Genomic DNA, 16338 nt, shown 5'->3' with positions numbered 1-16338 from the left:
ATACAAATCATAATATTTTTTTGGTTTATTTTCACTTTTAGCGTTTAATGCTTATATTTTTATATGCATTAAGCTATTTTATTTATGTTAAACATTAATATTATTTTTTTATTTTACTAATTAGTTACATTCGAACTTATATTTATTTTATAAAAATATAATTAGTTCAAAATAAGTTGGGTAACCGGATATCCTACCGGTTTCGATTCCAAAAAATTGAGAATTGAAATTGAAACCGATTGCAACCGGGTCTTTAAATTATTACACGAAATTGGAACCAACGGGTCCAATTCCAATTTCGGAATCACCGATTCCAATTCCGGGTACCCGAAATTTTTGCTCACCCCTAGTACTTATCACATCAGTCTAACACATTGATGGTCTCCGATTCGAGTCCAGGCGACGCCATTACTTATTATTATTATTTTTTTTAAAATAAACTCTCTAATTTATTGCAAAACGACGTCGTGTAAACAACATCAACATTGGACACGATCTGCAGTCGTCGGCAAAAAAGAAATCGCAGATCCCAATCCATCAATTTCCCAAATTTCCATCCTCACCATCGCGCGCAATTTCAGTGTCGGCAACAATGGAAGACGAAAACACCAAAAATGGCGGAGGAGAGAGAAAATGGCGAAAACGAAACCACAACAACAAACAAACTAAAGCAGACATAGCCGACACATTGCGCAAATCATGGTATAGATTACGCCTTTCAGTGCGCCACCCTTCTAGGGTTCCGACGTGGGATGCCGTCGTTTTAACGGCGGCAAGTCCTGAGCAAGCTCAGCTCTACGAATGGCAGCTTAATCGCGCTAAACGCCTTGGTCGGATTGCTGAATCTACAGTTACTCTTGCTGTTCCGGACCCTCATGGTCATCGCATAGGGTCGGGTGCTGCTACTGTTAATGCTATTCATCAGTTGGCTCTTCATTATCAGAGGATTGTTGCTAATGATGGAGATGATTCGGTAATTATGTTGTTTTAGTCTTTTTCATTTTGATACAATGTATTAATTTAATGATCCCACTTATGGCGTGGTTTGGTTGGTAAGCGTAAGAGTTAAAGTGTTGCGAGTATTAAGAAACGGGTGAGTTATGTTATGTTAGAAGTTAAGATGGAGTCAACTCAAAATTGAACAAGTGGAAAAGGTAGAAAAAATGGGATGGAATAGGAAGTTAAGACAGTTTTTCATTAGATGGGTTGTTTTATAAGTTATTAAGACTTTCAAGAGGTTGGAGAAGTGCATGATGATCAGAATTTGATTTGTAATTAGTAGGAATTGCTCAATTATCTTTTGATTAGACCGGCCAACGAGACTGGAAGGTGATGTGTATACATATTACATAAAGGAATCCTTTCAAGTTGCAATTCCTTTATTTGACACTAGATCTATATCCACACAATTCTTGTTACATTTGCCATGAAAACGTTAATTTTATGGATGAAAAAACATTAATTTAAAAGAGAGTAAAGTAAGGGTTTAGGTGGGTATTAAGCTACTGAAAAGTTGGCTTATATCCTAGGAATTGAAATTTATTCATTTACAATAGATGATTAGATACATAGTTTATCTTTTAAGTAGTAAGAAAAAGAATGTTATTTTGGGACCATTTGTTTTGTTTAAGGAAAAGAGAGTATGAGAGAAATCATTTGGGCCAAAGGTTCATGTTTACTAGGCAAGGAAATATTTTAAATTCGTATAATTTCATGAAATGGCCCGAAACAGAAAGTGGGAAGAAATTTATGAAATAGAGGTACTAGATGCATAAAATGGTGTATGTATTGGATGACGTAGCTTTGATCCCTGAGTAGATGAAGCCCTTTGATTGTTGCATCTAATCATCTTACTTCTAGGGACTTAAGTTCAGAGCAGCAGAGTAACTAATTCTCATTATAAGTCGAGTATGCAGTTCACGTTTTTCTGTGGAGAATGGACAATTTGATGCTTGCTTTCATTATAGACCTCATGGTAACTAAAGTTTGGTGGAAAAACAGCAGTTTCAGACAGGAAAGATCTTAAAGGTGTACACCACCTTGATTTGTAACTTCTGTGCATGACACGGTTGATTCCAGATCTTATTAAATAAATTTTGTCACACAGATTGTAACATCATGTGAACTTTTTCTGTTCTACGGATCTGTCCATGCACTCCATATTAATTTATCTTGCAAGGAACCACTTGTTAATTTTTTTTTTTCTTTTTTTTTTTTTCTCATGACATGTTGTACATACTTTGCTGCATTTTACTGACTCCTTTTATGTTAAAGAATGTTTAACATGGACTATGTTTCCAGCTTTTTTCAGTTATTATCACAGATCATTTTATGGTTTTACCTGGACTCCGTCTCTTTTCTGTTACTTATTGGTGCTTTTTGCATAGGCTGTGCAAAGAGCGGATGGAAGTCTCGACTCTGCTTCTTCTGAAAGGTTTGACAATGGAGTTCCTGACCTGCTGTGCATTGATTTTTTGGCAAAAAAACATATACTATTGCTGCATGCTGGAGGTGACTCTAAAAGAGTCCCGTGGGCAAATCCTATGGGGAAGGTTTTTCTGCCACTTCCATTTTTAGCAGCAGATGACCCTGATGGGCCTGTGCCTTTGCTTTTTGACCATATACTTGCAGTTTCATCCTGTGCAAGGCAGGCTTTCAAAAATAAAGGTCATTAATAATTCTAGCATTGAATCTTTGTTTTCATTTCATTTCATAACTTGACTAATTTTTCCAATATTTGCAGCATATTCTTGTATAAGCTGGATTTATTTTATTTTATTTATTTATTTATTTTTTTTTGAAATATCAGTATCTACTAACGTGATTGAATTACGCATAACTCTCAAAATTTCAAGGATATTGCAGTCAGAGGTGCCCATTATGAGGGGCGAAGTGAAAGGAAAGAACAAAGCATGCATCCTAGGCTAGTAGGCTGTGTAGAGGACTGTATTTTGCTTTCTATTTCCTGCCAAGCTGTGCATATCATTTATTAGCTACTGTAACTTTAGCTTTTCTACTTCTAATTAGTAGCATACAGATTGGAGCAAGTTTATATAGCTTTGAAATCTGCATGTATCTCTCGGTTAATGATTTCTGCTGAATCTCAATGAATTTGTTTTTTGTTTTGTTTTGTTTTTTTTTTTTTTTTTTTAAATATTTTTTTAAATTTTTTTAGTTATATATATTTTTTTTATAGCCTGCATAATGATCTTTTAAAACCATGTCTTGATATGTAGGTGGGTTATTCATTATGACGGGAGACGTACTTCCTTGTTTTGATGCCTCCAATATGTTTCTGCCAGAGGATTCGTCATGCATCATCACAGTTCCTATAACTCTTGACATTGCCTCTAATCATGGTGTTGTTGTGGCTTCTAAAACTGCAAATTTAGATGCTATTTCTTCTGTCAGTTTAGTTGAAAATCTTCTGCAGAAACCTAGTAAGGAGGAGCTTATTGAAAGTCAGGCTCTTCTGGATGATGGCAGAACATTGCTTGACACTGGAATTATAGCCGTCAGAGGTAAAGCATGGGTTGAGCTTGTCAAACTTGCATGCTCTGGCCAATCATTGATTCTGCAGCTTCTAGATAGTAAAAAAGAGGTAAGCTTTCATTCAATTATAAGCACATCTTGTTTATCTTCTAGCAGTCTCTCATGGTTACTTGTAACTTACCTTGTGATTTGAATTCAGGAAAAGAACTGAATAAAAAAATAAGTTTCTAGCAGTGAGGGCTGTATATTTTGTTTCCATGGGGTTGAATTGGTTGATCATCTTCCTTATGCTGTACATTCTTTGATAATTCATGTTCTCATTTATTATGTTATCCAAATTAGCAAACATGAAATTGTATGCTACTGAATTCCTAACCACCAGAAGCTGTTGTATGGACATGGAATTTATTAGCAGCATATATATTTGATATTGGTTAATATGTTCCTAATAGCTTACAGTTGATTCATTGAAGTATTTTTTTAAAGCATTTCAGTTTTATCAATTTCTCGGGTAGTGAATTCTGTGGATGTGTCTTCTATTAGGTGCGAGTTGCCTGTTAGTTAAAAATATTCTCCTTTTTTGTCTTTCTTTGAACATCAAGTTTAAGAATTGCTGTTGTATGTGCTTGTTCCAAGGCTTTTGAAGCATATTCTGACACCTTTCTTTCTAAGGGGTTCTTAAGAAGGCCTGTGGGAGTCTCTGTGAAGTTACTGTCTAAGTTTTTTCCATTTCTGAAAGGGGGTTTCATGCGTCTTGCTACATTCAACCTTCATTCTTCTTTGCTTCTCCTCTTGCCTTTGGGGTGGTGATTTATTTATTTATTTATTTGTTCCTTCTAGTGTCTCCAATTTGTTTAAGATGAAATTAGTCGGAGATATTTTTTTTTTTTTTTTTATCAGAATGCTTGTTTGGTTGAGATAGTGGACTTTGTTGAGTTGTTGCTTTATTTTCTCGTAATAAACACAGCAGTCTTAATTCATGTTGTATGTCTGCAGATGAGCTTGTATGAAGATTTAGTTGCTGCTTGGGTGCCGACAAAACATGAATGGTTAAGGAAGCGACCATTGGGGGAGGAACTTGTCAATAAATTGGGAAAGCAACAAATGTTCAGCTATTGTGCTCGTACGTCAAAATTATCTAAAACATGAAGACTAGTGGTCATATATTCATGTTACCAGTTACGTGTTTGCTTGTGCTGCATAGACTCATATTTCTGTATTTCACTTTTCGAGTAATTCATCTAGTTCTGAAGTCTATTTGGCTTCAGTCATGTCTTTAATGCTTACACTTTTACCAGGGGATACATAGATTAATAAAACACACCTTCAGTGAACATATAAAGGAGTATGATACTAGTCGTTAATGTCTCCGTATTTTTTTGTTTACTCACCCATTGATGTTGCATAACTCCTTACTGTTGGAGTTGGAAAAAAAAAAGGGAAAGAGCAGGGAGGAAGGGAGACACATCATTCCTCTTATTGGCCCTTGTCTCTGAATGATTTAATCCTTGCATCTCATGAATCATGAATGCTTCATGCAATTTAATGTTCTGATTAATTTTTATTGCAGATGAATTACTCTTTTTGCATTTTGGAACATCAAGTGAAGTATTGGATCATCTTAGTGGTGCTGACTCTGGACTTGTAGGACGTAGACATCTTTGCTCAATACCAGCAACCACTACATCTGACATTGCAGCATCAGCTATTATTCTTTCCAGTGAAATTGCTCCAGGAGTCTCAGTTGGTGAAGATACTCTCATTTATGATTCTTCAATTTCTAGTGGAATACAAATCGGCTCCCTGTCTGTTGTTGTTGGTATAAACATTCCTGGGGGCGTGCAAGATCCAGTTAGATTTATGCTTCCAGATCGCCACTGCATTTGGGAGGTACCATTGTCTGGCTGTAATGATCGGGTTATTGCGTACTGTGGTCTTCATGATAACCCAAAGACTTCAATGTCTAAGGATGGAACATTTTGTGGGAGACCATGGAAGAAAGTGTTGCGTGATTTACGCATTCAGGAAACTGATCTCTGGAGTTCTACAAGTGACAGTGAAAAATGTTTATGGAATGCAAAAATATTTCCAATCCTGTCTTGCTTTGAAATGCTTCAATTAGCGTCATGGTTAATGGGATTGCGTGGCCAGAAAAATCAATCCATGCTTATTTTATGGAGAAATTCTCCTCGCATGAGTTTGGAAGCATTGCATAGATCCATTGACTTTCAAAAAATGTGCTTGGGTTCCAGTACTCATCAAGCTGATCTAGCTGCGGGTATAGCAAGGGCATGCATTAGCTATGGATTGTTAGGACGAAACTTATTTCAACTGTGTGAAGAGATTCTCCAAATAGAAAAGTCAGGAACTGAAATCTGCAAGGACTTCTTGGCAATGTGTCCCAGCCTCCAGGTGCAGAACTCAAATATAGTTCCTAAAAGTCGTGCATACCAGGTGAAAGCTGACCTTCTCTGGGCCTGTAGAGATGAGGTGTTGGCAAATGATCTGGAAAGCAAAGTTTGGGCTGCAGTTGCAGACGAAACTGCTTCAGCTGTTAGATATGGTTTTAAAGGTAAACTTGATTTGAGGATTGATTACCATTATTCTGGGTAATCTGATGTGCTTTATCTATTTTGCGAATTTCTATGTCTCTACAGAGAATCTTCTGGATGCATCTCATGGCATACCCGCGTTAATACACCAAGGCAACAAACTTGACATTGGCGCAGAGGAGCAAAACTTGCTCCGGAGTGTGAAAGTTGAATTACCTGTACGTGTAGATTTTGTTGGAGGTTGGAGTGATACTCCACCATGGAGTTTGGAGCGGGCTGGTTGTGTTCTTAACATGGCTATCTGTCTGGAAGGTTCTCTCCCAATTGGCACGACCATTAAAACAACTAGGACAGCTGGTGTATTAATTAGTGATGATGCTTCAAATGAGCTATTTATCCAAGATCCTACCTCCATTGTCCCTCCATTTGATAGTGATGATCCATTTAGGCTTGTCAAGTGTGCATTGCTTGTTACTGGTGTCATTCATGAGAAGAACTTTCAATCTATGGGCTTGGAGATCAAAACCTGGGCCAATGTTCCACGTGGTAGTGGCCTAGGGACATCAAGCATTCTTGCAGCTGCTGTAGTGAAGGGACTCCTTCAAATAATTGAAGGGGATGATGAGGAAGAAAATGTTGCTAGGCTAGTATTGGTACTAGAGCAGCTTATGGGAACAGGGGGAGGCTGGCAGGATCAGATTGGTGGGTTATATCCTGGTATTAAATTTACAACTAGCTTCCCTGGAATTCCTTTGCGGCTTCAAGTCATTCCTCTTTTGGCATCCCCTGAATTGATGTTGCAATTGCATCGGAGATTGCTTGTGGTATTTACCGGTCAAGTAAGTGGTTATGTAGTTTCGTTTCTTGTCAACTGTTTCATCTATTTAAAGAGAAGACCACAACTATTATTAATAAGAGGCTTGGACACAGACCCCATTGTAATGCCACCACAACAACAATCCCTTCAACTAGTATTTCATTTTTGTTACTTAAAGATCTTTCATTGGTGCAAAACTGCCTTTTATATATTATGGATGTTTTCAATTTAATTTCTTCATGAAGAACTCTAATTTGAGACATATAGGTGTTATGATATTATTAATTCTTGTAAGAAAGCTGTCATACTGTGCTGTGATCTTTTACATTCATTTGAGAAATTGCCTTTGCTGTGGGCGTGGGTGTTTGGAGCTTGGTTATGTGGATGCCTAAAACTCTTAAATGCAAACCAATCTTTCATTTTGTCGTTTTTCCTACTTTGTAATTATGATTTTTTGACTAGTAGTTCAACATACTGCAGGTCCGACTTGCACGCAAAGTATTGCAGAATGTGGTGACTCGCTACCTAAGACGAGATAATCTGCTTGTATCCAGCATCAAGCGTCTTGCTGAACTTGCAAAAATAGGGAGGGAAGCTCTCATGAACGGAGATATAGATGAGTTGGGTGATATCATGATGGAGGCGTGGAGGCTGCATCAAGAACTGGATCCATTTTGTAGTAATGAGTCTGTTGATCGATTTTTCGAATTTGCCGAACCTTATTGTTGCGGCTACAAGCTCGTGGGTGCTGGTGGTGGGGGTTTTGCGTTATTGCTTGCTAAGGATGTGGATCGTGCTGACGAGCTGAGACATCTTTTATCACAGACCTCGGATTTTGACGTGAAAGTCTACAATTGGAATATCTTTTCCGAGTTCTAATGTACAAGTCTTTTTTGGTCTTTCCAAGCAATTATTTACATCACTTCATCCGTTATATTCTTTCCCCCATTGATTTTTACTGCCCTTAATTATTGGCATGTATGTTATAGTATTGTGCACAGAAGATACAAAAGATTGTTAGGTTTGCTGAGCAGGTTGATGTATTCATTTGATATAGTTAGTATCAGTATGTGTACCTAATGCTCTGCTGAGGCGCTGAGCAGATTGATGTATTCATTTGATACATTTTGTATGTCAGTATATGTACCTAATGCTCTTATCTTATATATTGTCTATACTAATAATGACAATTTTATGAGAATTATGACCGATTTAGATTCTATCGTTCTAGGCAACTTTGGTCTCGAGAAACATGTCATAATAATTCTACAATGTGTATGTTATATATTGGCGTGTGTTGTTTAAGATGCACCGGCGCATTTTGGCTTAGGATGCCAAGTAATCTAATCTAAGTGGTACAAAAGCTGCATTGTAAATGGGAATCTAATTGCTTGCGCTTCACTTATAGAATCATCAGAGTAATCATACCCTAAAACGAAGAAACACATCCATTGATTATATTAAATGGCATAAAAGTTAAAATCCAACCCCACATTAAACAGGTCAAAATCTCAAAGGCTAGACCAAAAAGCAAATCACCCATCATCATCATTATCATCCCACCATCTCATTTTCCGCTTCTTTTGCTGGGTTTTTCTGATTAAGACCTACTCACACTTTAATAAAAAAAATAAAATTGTAAACAACAAATGGTTTGATTTGTAGTTGGTGGTTGTTTGCTTAACTAATTCCGTTTTCATTGGAGATTATCAACACCCACATTTTTAAAATAATCCATTCTTCTAATTTTTGACGAAAATTCATTTTTTGACGAAATTCCATTGACTTAGGGACTTGAGGGTTAGCAGAAGAAGCAGAGAGAGAACGAGAGGAGAGAGAAAATGGGGTTGCTGAGTCACAAGGTGGAGAGGGAAGAGATCAAATCAGGGGATCACATTTACACTTGGAGAGCTGTCTTCACTTACTCTCACCATGGTACTCTTCTCTTACTTTTTTGATTCTATTTTCATACCAATTTCAATGTTGTAATTTGGTTCATTTATTGTTTAATAGTAATAATTTTGGGTTAATACAATGTTTTGGACTATCTGATGTTCTTGCATTTTTCTATTTTTTTTGTTTTATTAAGGCTGGTGGAATTAGAATTATTTGCAATCTGATTTGGGAGAATTTTGTATATTGATTGCTATAGTTTGATTTTGAAATGGGGTTTAACCAACTTGCCTTACTTGTAAGAAAGTTTGATTCTTTCATGGAGGTATGCAATTTTTTGGAAGAAAAGAATCAGGTTACTGTTTGTTGCATGTTCTCCAAACTAGAATACAGTCCTTTTCATTCATGGCTGAGAGATTATGTTAGGGGATGTATTACCATCTCAAGTATGATCTTTGTTGTATAGAAGATTTGGGAGGCGAAAAGCCGAAAGTGGAGATTTATCAAGCAAGGAAACTGTGAGTGGGTTTAGTGGCCTGTTGATTTAGAGATTGTGATTTGGGGGTTGTTTATTAGTATTTTGAAAGTTGAAGCTAGTTGGAAAGCTAATTGTATTTGGATAAATTGATATAAATCAAAATTATTGTGCATACGCGTTCTATCTTTTTAGGCTTGGGGCCATGTAGGACACCGCGAAACATTCTTGTTGTTATGTTAATGATAATGTCTAATGAGGACAATAGAAGGATAGTGTGCTTGTCATGCTTGACTTGATTGTTGGAGTTTTGGGACAATGCAGAAGCTGAATCAGACATGACTCACTCCTTGGTTGAGTAGAGATTATCCTGATATGTTCCTGGTATGAAATGCAGGAAATCAGTAGTGCAAAGTGCATTACCAAAAGATTGTGTGATTAAATCGTTTTTGTTATGACATTATCACATAATCAACTTTAGACTGTTGGTTTATTCTATTAGCATTATTGCCCCATAGGATATATGTATGTAGGTGGAATGACTGAACACCTGTCTCTCACCTGCTCACTATCGATTGTGCGTTAATGTGGGATTAGTCTCAAAATGCAATTGTAATTATCTGATTTTGATAAATATCTGTTCATATGGATAGATAATCTGTTTTTCCCTTGGGGATAGTGTTTTTTTAAATAAATTAAAATGAAGTATATCTTTATGAGAAGCCATCTAAAACTCTCTTTATTCTCTAATTCCTCCTGTTCTTCAAGTTGGATAAAATCAGAAGGCAATATATATATATATATGCTTATACATGAGATTCCAGTCACTTAGAATTTGTTATATACATCCGGGGTCATTTGCTCATTTAATCAACAAATAAGCAAATAATATTTTAACTCATTTATTGATTGAATGAGGAAATGACCTCGGGTGTATGGTACACCCGGGTGTGCATAATATGCTCTCCCAGTCATCCCCTGTGTGAAGTTGGCATGCAGCCAACTCTGTTGGACATGGTTTTGAAAATATACTTCACTGTTATGGACTATGGATAAATGGCATGCTTTAAGTTTTCCATGCCAGTTTTTATGATCTTTAAAACATGTGTACCTTTACTGTTTCTATGCTCTGAATTAAGCTTATAACTCTATTAAGTGGCTAAACATTGACTGGTCCCCACCTGTTTAAATTGAAACAAAGCACAATGTTCTGACTACAATTTGTTATCTGATGTTGAAGGCATATTTGTCGGTGGAAGCAAAGTTGTTCATTTTACTCCTGACCGTCGAAATCAGAATGCAGAGGCTTCTGACAATTCTGTTCTTGTGAAGGAGACTTCATGTCCTACTTTTCCTGATTGTGGATTCAGGCAACCAAAAAGTGGAGTTGTCCTCACCTGTCTAGACTGCTTTCTTGGCAATGGATCACCCTACTTATTTGAATATGGAGTAACCCCATCTGCCTTTATTGCCAAAGTAAGGGGTGGGACATGCACCACTGCCCAACCTGATCCACCTGATTATGTCATCCACCGGGCAATGTATCTTCTTCAAAATGGGTTTGGAAACTATAATGTGTTCGAGAACAACTGTGAGGACTTTGCATTGTACTGTAAAACTGGTCTATTGTTAATTGATAAAGTAGGGGTTGGAAGAAGTGGTCAAGCTTCTTCTGTCATTGGGGCCCCACTGGCTGCTCTACTTTCTTCTCCTCTCAAGTTGTTGATGCCAAGTCCTGTGGGTATAGCTACTGTGACAGCCGGGATGTACTGTATGAGCCGTTATGCTACAGATATTGGGGTCCGTACTGATGTGATTAAGGTAGCGGTAGAGGACCTTGCTGTTAACCTTGGTTGGAATGAGTCCGAGGAAGAAGAAATTCCTGATGAAGGATCTTCAACTGCACTGATTACTCTGTGACATACATGACTTATCTAAGTCACGCGTTGAGCCAAGTACATATATCTTCTCATTAGAATTCACAAGTGTCATATGGGTGTCTGTCATGAATAATTCTATTTTTTGTCACGTTGATATTTATCGTCTGTTTGAAGCCTTGTAAGTTGTAACTTCTGTGAATTCCAAATCAATGAAATCATGGAAGTTTATGCTCAAGCGTGTGAAATAATTATTTGAAGATTTTTCAAGTATGGATGATGGTAGATAATTGTTAGGAGATACAATATTTACGTGTTTGAGAAATTATACGCATAACTGTGAACTTGGGAGTTTTCTCAGCCTAGATATCTTGGAAGGTAACCTTATTATGTGATATTCAATTCAAACCACGAGCTGCATGCATGCAAACAAGAAAAGCTCTAGAATGATCTATATCTGTATGTATTCTGGTAGATGATTGGTAGCATGTTGAAAATTTCAGACATACAAGATGTCGAAATTATAGATCGGGAATGTCTGGTGCACTGAACACAGTATATTATGACCAGATGATCTGTACATGAAGTAAGCAAATCAAATGTTCTTGGTCAATGACTGTCAAAAGTTTAGACCTCTTCAATGGCCTTCATTATTTCTTGGCCTTGGGTATTTGTTTGCTTATTCTCATTCGGAATCTCTTGTAATTTCTTTTCTTTCTGGATCTTGAATTCTGCCATGTTTGCTAAATTATCAACTTCTTTGACAACTTCTTCAATTCTGGCTACAATTTCGATCATCAAAGTCACTAGCATACCTAATGGCAACACCTCCAACATAGTTGCTTGGTTTGGGGTCTCTAGCTTCTCACCATTATTGTCAGTAGAGTTTTCAGCTGTTGTCAATGAAAGAACAACATCACAAGGGAGGGATTTAAGATCATTTTGGAATTCCTCTACTCCAAAGATCATTCTGTCAACTAAGAAATCGATACTGGATGATCTTTTCCTTGTCTTGATTGTTGTGGCTAAATCTTTCAGCACCTCTGAACAGAACAGGCTTAACTTTGTGCATCTCTCTGTGATATATTGCTTCAACAACTCAGGTGCCTGCATTCATCATAAAGCAAGTTTTATTTACCGTGACAAAATTCTGTTTTCTGTATGATTTGAAAGCGTAGTGCAATTTTTTTATGTGTATATGTTTGTGCTTATGCAGCAAAAATCCAAAGTGGATCCGCCACTGCGCAATTGTTTACCTGCATTTCAGAGTCGATGCAACTGTTTAGATTATCAATGCAATAAGCACAGCTGCGTGCTGCTGCACCAATTTTTTGGTACTGCTTCCATGGATAACCAAAGTAGAAACGTCCATGTGCTGGCTCCCATATTGCAAAATTCACCTGATTCAGGATCATAACTAGTTAGTTTTAAGTTATCTTCGATTTTGGGATGTCCTGTGATTGCTAAGTAGCTACATATGAATGTTCAAATTCTGTCATTTGCTTACCATAGAATCCTCAGATGCCTTTGAGTTCAGCACACACTTGTATCCCTGCAGCTTTTTGGTCACATCATCCTTAGGGATCTTTGCAGTTTCTTCATTGCTGAAGTACTCGGCTATATAACCTGAGTGTGAAAATCATGTAAGACATATGGCTTAGTTCTCGTTACATGCGAATTTTGATATGTACTTTAAAGCATTAATCATTTTGTGTGTGGTGTATACCTTCTAAGGAATTGGCAAGTTTTTCAAGGTTGCTAATAGTTTGATTGTGAAGCTGGTCGCCTGCCCAAACAGGCCATAGCAGCATACTTATGAGGATGCAGAGGGAGACTCCAATTGCAATTGTGCTTACCCTTTGGTGAGCCATCATGATCAAATCTTCCACGCGATAGCCTGAGATTGAGACTAGGCTGAAGGTGAGGATGAATATCATGGCACCGTAATCAAATCGAGCCTTCACCGTGGGAATGAAACGAGTAAAGGTGGCAGTTGAAGCTGCATAAAAGCAAGGCTCATCATAAATACAAGAGAAGTCTTAATTTTATTATCTTCCACTTCTCAATAAATAATTTATACAAATTACATCTTACTGATTTAATTCTTGTCTTCTTACTACTAGTCTAGCCTAATTAGTTGAGTGGAGTTAAAACTTTTAATAGACCTTTTTTACAGCAGTATCAATAATAATACTTCTAAATTTTATACAACCGGTGTTGGGTTTAGTTATTTTAGCTAAGGACCTTAGTGACCACAACTCCACTCTTAAGGATCGCATGCATATGGCAGGATTCAAACTTGTGACAATCTGAACGTCGCAAAATAGGAATTCTATTGAGATCGAGTATTGACTTATTTAACTACACTAAGCAACCACCAATTTCTATTATACAACCGGTGGTGCAATTGTATTACATACATGGTACAACCATGCACGTGGTACAATCGGTTGTACTCCAAACATATAATGAAGTAGCTAAATATACTAATGTTGAAATAATCAGCTTACCAAAAATAAACACAGAAGCTCCAAGGAAAATAGGCTGATATTGTTTATCACATTGATTTGCAATCCAATGGATCCCAACTCCTAATGATCCTGCAACCACAGTAGCAACAGTTCTGTTGACGCTTTTGTATATAGTTGATCCTGCCATTTACACATTCATGAAATTCAGGTTAGTAATCGTAGCTTAGTACATAATATATATACACATACAATATATGTGCATATGAAATACTTGTAAAAGTAGAGGGAATTAATTTCGGCCTTAAAACTTACCTACAGTATATTCACAAACCACAACCACAGTCATAATGGCCCACATTGCATTTTTACCAACACCATCATATAAAGGCCTCATATAATACAGAAGAGACACAACAGAAAGTGCAAGTCCCACTTTCAGACAATGAACAAACTTCTTAGGATCAGCAACACCTATATTCCATGAATTCACCAAAAACTTCCATGTCTTCATAACAATCATACTATGTAACTTCTGCCATATCCTGGCTGCTATCCCTCTTTCCGGCTCTAGAACCTTCGTTGTCCCATTAGACACGTTGATCTTCCATTCCAACCTTCCACCAGACACCATTATTGTAGCTAACAAGTAAGTATACACAACTTTAATTCAAGTAGTTAACGAAATTTCGTAGGCCTTGTGTTAGCTTGTCTACTACTTATCATATAAGTACGTTCTGTCGTACGACTAAGAGCAGGTTTAGTAAAGAGGTCTCAACTCTTTTTGGCAAAATGTAATGATAATGTGAGTGAGTTGCTATGAGTTTGGAGATAGTCTAACTTCCTTTTATATTAAGAGGAAGCATGACCTAAATTATTTCAAGTGTTTTTAACTCATATTCCACTATCATTTCTATTATCCAAAGAAATACAAATTTTAGGTCCTTGAAATTGTCCTTTATGATAAGTGGAGATGAATATTGGAGTCTGACGGATGATCATGTTGATATCATGGGAATTGACACCACCTTATCATTGATAATTCTTCTAAATTGGAATAGTTTATGCCTGATTATACCATTCTTGTCATGTTATTTTTGTACTCCGTTATTAGTACTTCCTTCATTTTCTTTTACTTGCAATACAAGCTCATAACACATCGTACTCTAGGAAGATATTAGATAATATAATAGAAAAATTAATCAAAATAATTTATACACACGCTATGGTCTCTATCTAACTCTTTCTAGCTTATTCCGGATGTTAATATAAAATTATTATGATAAAATTGTATGTTTACTTTCACTAATCACTACTTAAAAGTACTTGTCTTGAAGCTGCATTACAAGTTACAGAGAAGATAGGAGGTATTAATATACAAACAATATGGTAAAATATACGGTATACGTACAGAGTATATAGATGAACCACTAGCTTGTGAGTTGTAATTGTTGTGTATGTGTTTTAAGTGACCTCATGCAACAAAACATCGACTTCAAGTAATTTATATTAATTCAACCTATTCACATAAACTTTTTATTTTATTTGCTCAAATTTAATATAGCAGATTTATAGTGCTGCCTCCCACTTATCTTTGTCTGCACTCTGCAGCCTGTGTAAATATTTTGTACGAAATCTTGCACGTACTACTGCAACTTTCTGTATGTTACTCAAATGTTTAATTTGAAAGTAACTGTCTCAGCTTTACACACAAGGTTTTTTTTTTTTGGGCGTTAATGTGCTTTGATATCTCTCTCTCTACATAATAGGTCACATTTTATATTGTTTTAGATGTTCTTGCAAGTCCGGAAATAAATCAAATTCGGAGAATAGTCTACACTGTAAATTTAGGGCGTGTTCACATTTATTGAACCGAGCTGAACTGAACTGATTGGAACTGAACTAAATTGAAATGAATATTTTATGAGAGAGGGAAATTAGAAGCTAAACTGAACTGAACTGAACCTGAATGGAGCTGAGCTGAACTGAACTGAACTAAAATTAAGTAAATGTGAACATGCCCTTATTCTAGAAAACAGATTCGTGAGCACCCTTGATAATATTATTTAGGTCAAGAAAAGACTGACTAATTGTAGCTAGCATGTAATGTATATGTTTTCACTGCTCTTTATTTATCGTTAGGAGTTAATTCAGACTATTATGATCCGACTAATTAAGATAAAGACAATTTTATTCGTTGTGGTTAATGCGGTGGTTTGGAACAAAGCAGTCTAGCAGATATGAGGATCAAGGATAATAATAATCATGGTATTTCAACGTAATTCTTAGAAAAAATACGGATATTTTTCAAAAATAAAGGGAGTATGTACGTGTTGTACTTCAATAATTGTCTAATTGATCATCAATTTATCATACTCAAGTATTCTGATCAAGTTAATAAAGGTGCATGTGAATGTTTAGTTCTTCATTCATTGCATATTAGTATATTACGCACGTAAAGGCTGAAGTTTGGCAGTGGGCAGTGGTATACAGCTAGTATATATAGGTGAATTAACAACAATGGTGGATTTATCAATACAAAAACTGAAAGAAATTACTTCTACTTTCTAAAAAAAAAAAAAAAAAAAATCATGTACAATTACATTTGAGTACTCTTGAATGTATCTGTATTTTATGTACTTTCAAGAATCATCCTATTTGGAGTATCTTGTATCAAATTTATTTTCAAGTGTTCTTATTTCATGAGTCATGACCTAGTATATTGGGGAGTAGATTTCCTTCGATTCAATCTCCATTTTTCCAA

General features: G+C 36.3%; 3 protein-coding genes across 3 annotated transcripts; 2 read left to right on the top strand and 1 right to left on the bottom strand.

Moving 5' to 3' along the window:
- The first annotated feature begins 463 nt into the window (after nt 1-463).
- LOC145586878 (bifunctional fucokinase/GDP-fucose pyrophosphorylase-like) lies at nt 464-8045 on the top strand. Its single transcript, XM_081643837.1, has 7 exons — nt 464-973; nt 2388-2667; nt 3237-3601; nt 4489-4615; nt 5063-6064; nt 6150-6883; nt 7342-8045. Exons 1-7 carry the CDS (start codon nt 593-595, stop codon nt 7738-7740), a joined length of 3288 nt encoding a protein of 1095 aa, XP_081499963.1. The 5' UTR covers nt 464-592; the 3' UTR covers nt 7741-8045.
- A 301-nt stretch (nt 8046-8346) lies between these two features.
- On the top strand, nt 8347-11344 carry LOC145585809 (protein LEAD-SENSITIVE 1-like). The gene is made up of 2 exons (XM_081642521.1): nt 8347-8796; nt 10470-11344. The coding sequence occupies exons 1-2, from the start codon at nt 8703-8705 to the stop codon at nt 11147-11149; spliced, it is 774 nt and encodes a 257-aa protein (XP_081498647.1). The 5' UTR covers nt 8347-8702; the 3' UTR covers nt 11150-11344.
- A 389-nt stretch (nt 11345-11733) lies between these two features.
- Nucleotides 11734-14208, bottom strand: LOC145585808 (aluminum-activated malate transporter 10-like). Its single transcript, XM_081642520.1, has 6 exons — nt 13890-14208; nt 13617-13757; nt 12833-13105; nt 12614-12732; nt 12363-12506; nt 11734-12213 (listed from the first exon to the last, which is right to left on the bottom strand). The coding sequence occupies exons 1-6, from the start codon at nt 14206-14208 to the stop codon at nt 11734-11736; spliced, it is 1476 nt and encodes a 491-aa protein (XP_081498646.1).
- Nucleotides 14209-16338: the final 2130 nt, after the last annotated feature.

The sequence above is a fragment of the Chenopodium album genome, chromosome 16 (assembly GCF_948465745.1).
Source record: "Chenopodium album chromosome 16, dcCheAlbu1.1, whole genome shotgun sequence".
Classification (NCBI taxonomy): domain Eukaryota; kingdom Viridiplantae; phylum Streptophyta; class Magnoliopsida; order Caryophyllales; family Amaranthaceae; genus Chenopodium; species Chenopodium album.
The sequence above is the reverse complement of the archived record's forward strand: the minus strand, read 5'-3'. Positions and strand labels throughout refer to the sequence as shown.

What these genes read in the sequence shown, in the direction of transcription:
- LOC145586878 (XM_081643837.1), top strand. Translation starts at nt 593, where the DNA reads ATGGAAGACGAAAACACCAAAAATGGCGGAGGAGAGAGAAAATGGCGA. An exon ending in TTCTAGATAGTAAAAAAGAG is followed by an intron (nt 3,602 to 4,488) that starts GTAAGCTTTCAT and finishes GTATGTCTGCAG; the next exon opens with ATGAGCTTGTATGAAGATTT. An exon ending in TTGTGGTATTTACCGGTCAA is followed by an intron (nt 6,884 to 7,341) that starts GTAAGTGGTTAT and finishes AACATACTGCAG; the next exon opens with GTCCGACTTGCACGCAAAGT.
- LOC145585809 (XM_081642521.1), top strand. Translation starts at nt 8,703, where the DNA reads ATGGGGTTGCTGAGTCACAAGGTGGAGAGGGAAGAGATCAAATCAGGG. An exon ending in CTTCACTTACTCTCACCATG is followed by an intron (nt 8,797 to 10,469) that starts GTACTCTTCTCT and finishes CTGATGTTGAAG; the next exon opens with GCATATTTGTCGGTGGAAGC.
- LOC145585808 (XM_081642520.1), bottom strand. Translation starts at nt 14,208, where the DNA reads ATGGTGTCTGGTGGAAGGTTGGAATGGAAGATCAACGTGTCTAATGGG. An exon ending in AGCTTCTGTGTTTATTTTTG is followed by an intron (nt 13,106 to 13,616) that starts GTAAGCTGATTA and finishes GCTTTTATGCAG; the next exon opens with CTTCAACTGCCACCTTTACT. An exon ending in ACTTGCCAATTCCTTAGAAG is followed by an intron (nt 12,733 to 12,832) that starts GTATACACCACA and finishes TTTCACACTCAG; the next exon opens with GTTATATAGCCGAGTACTTC.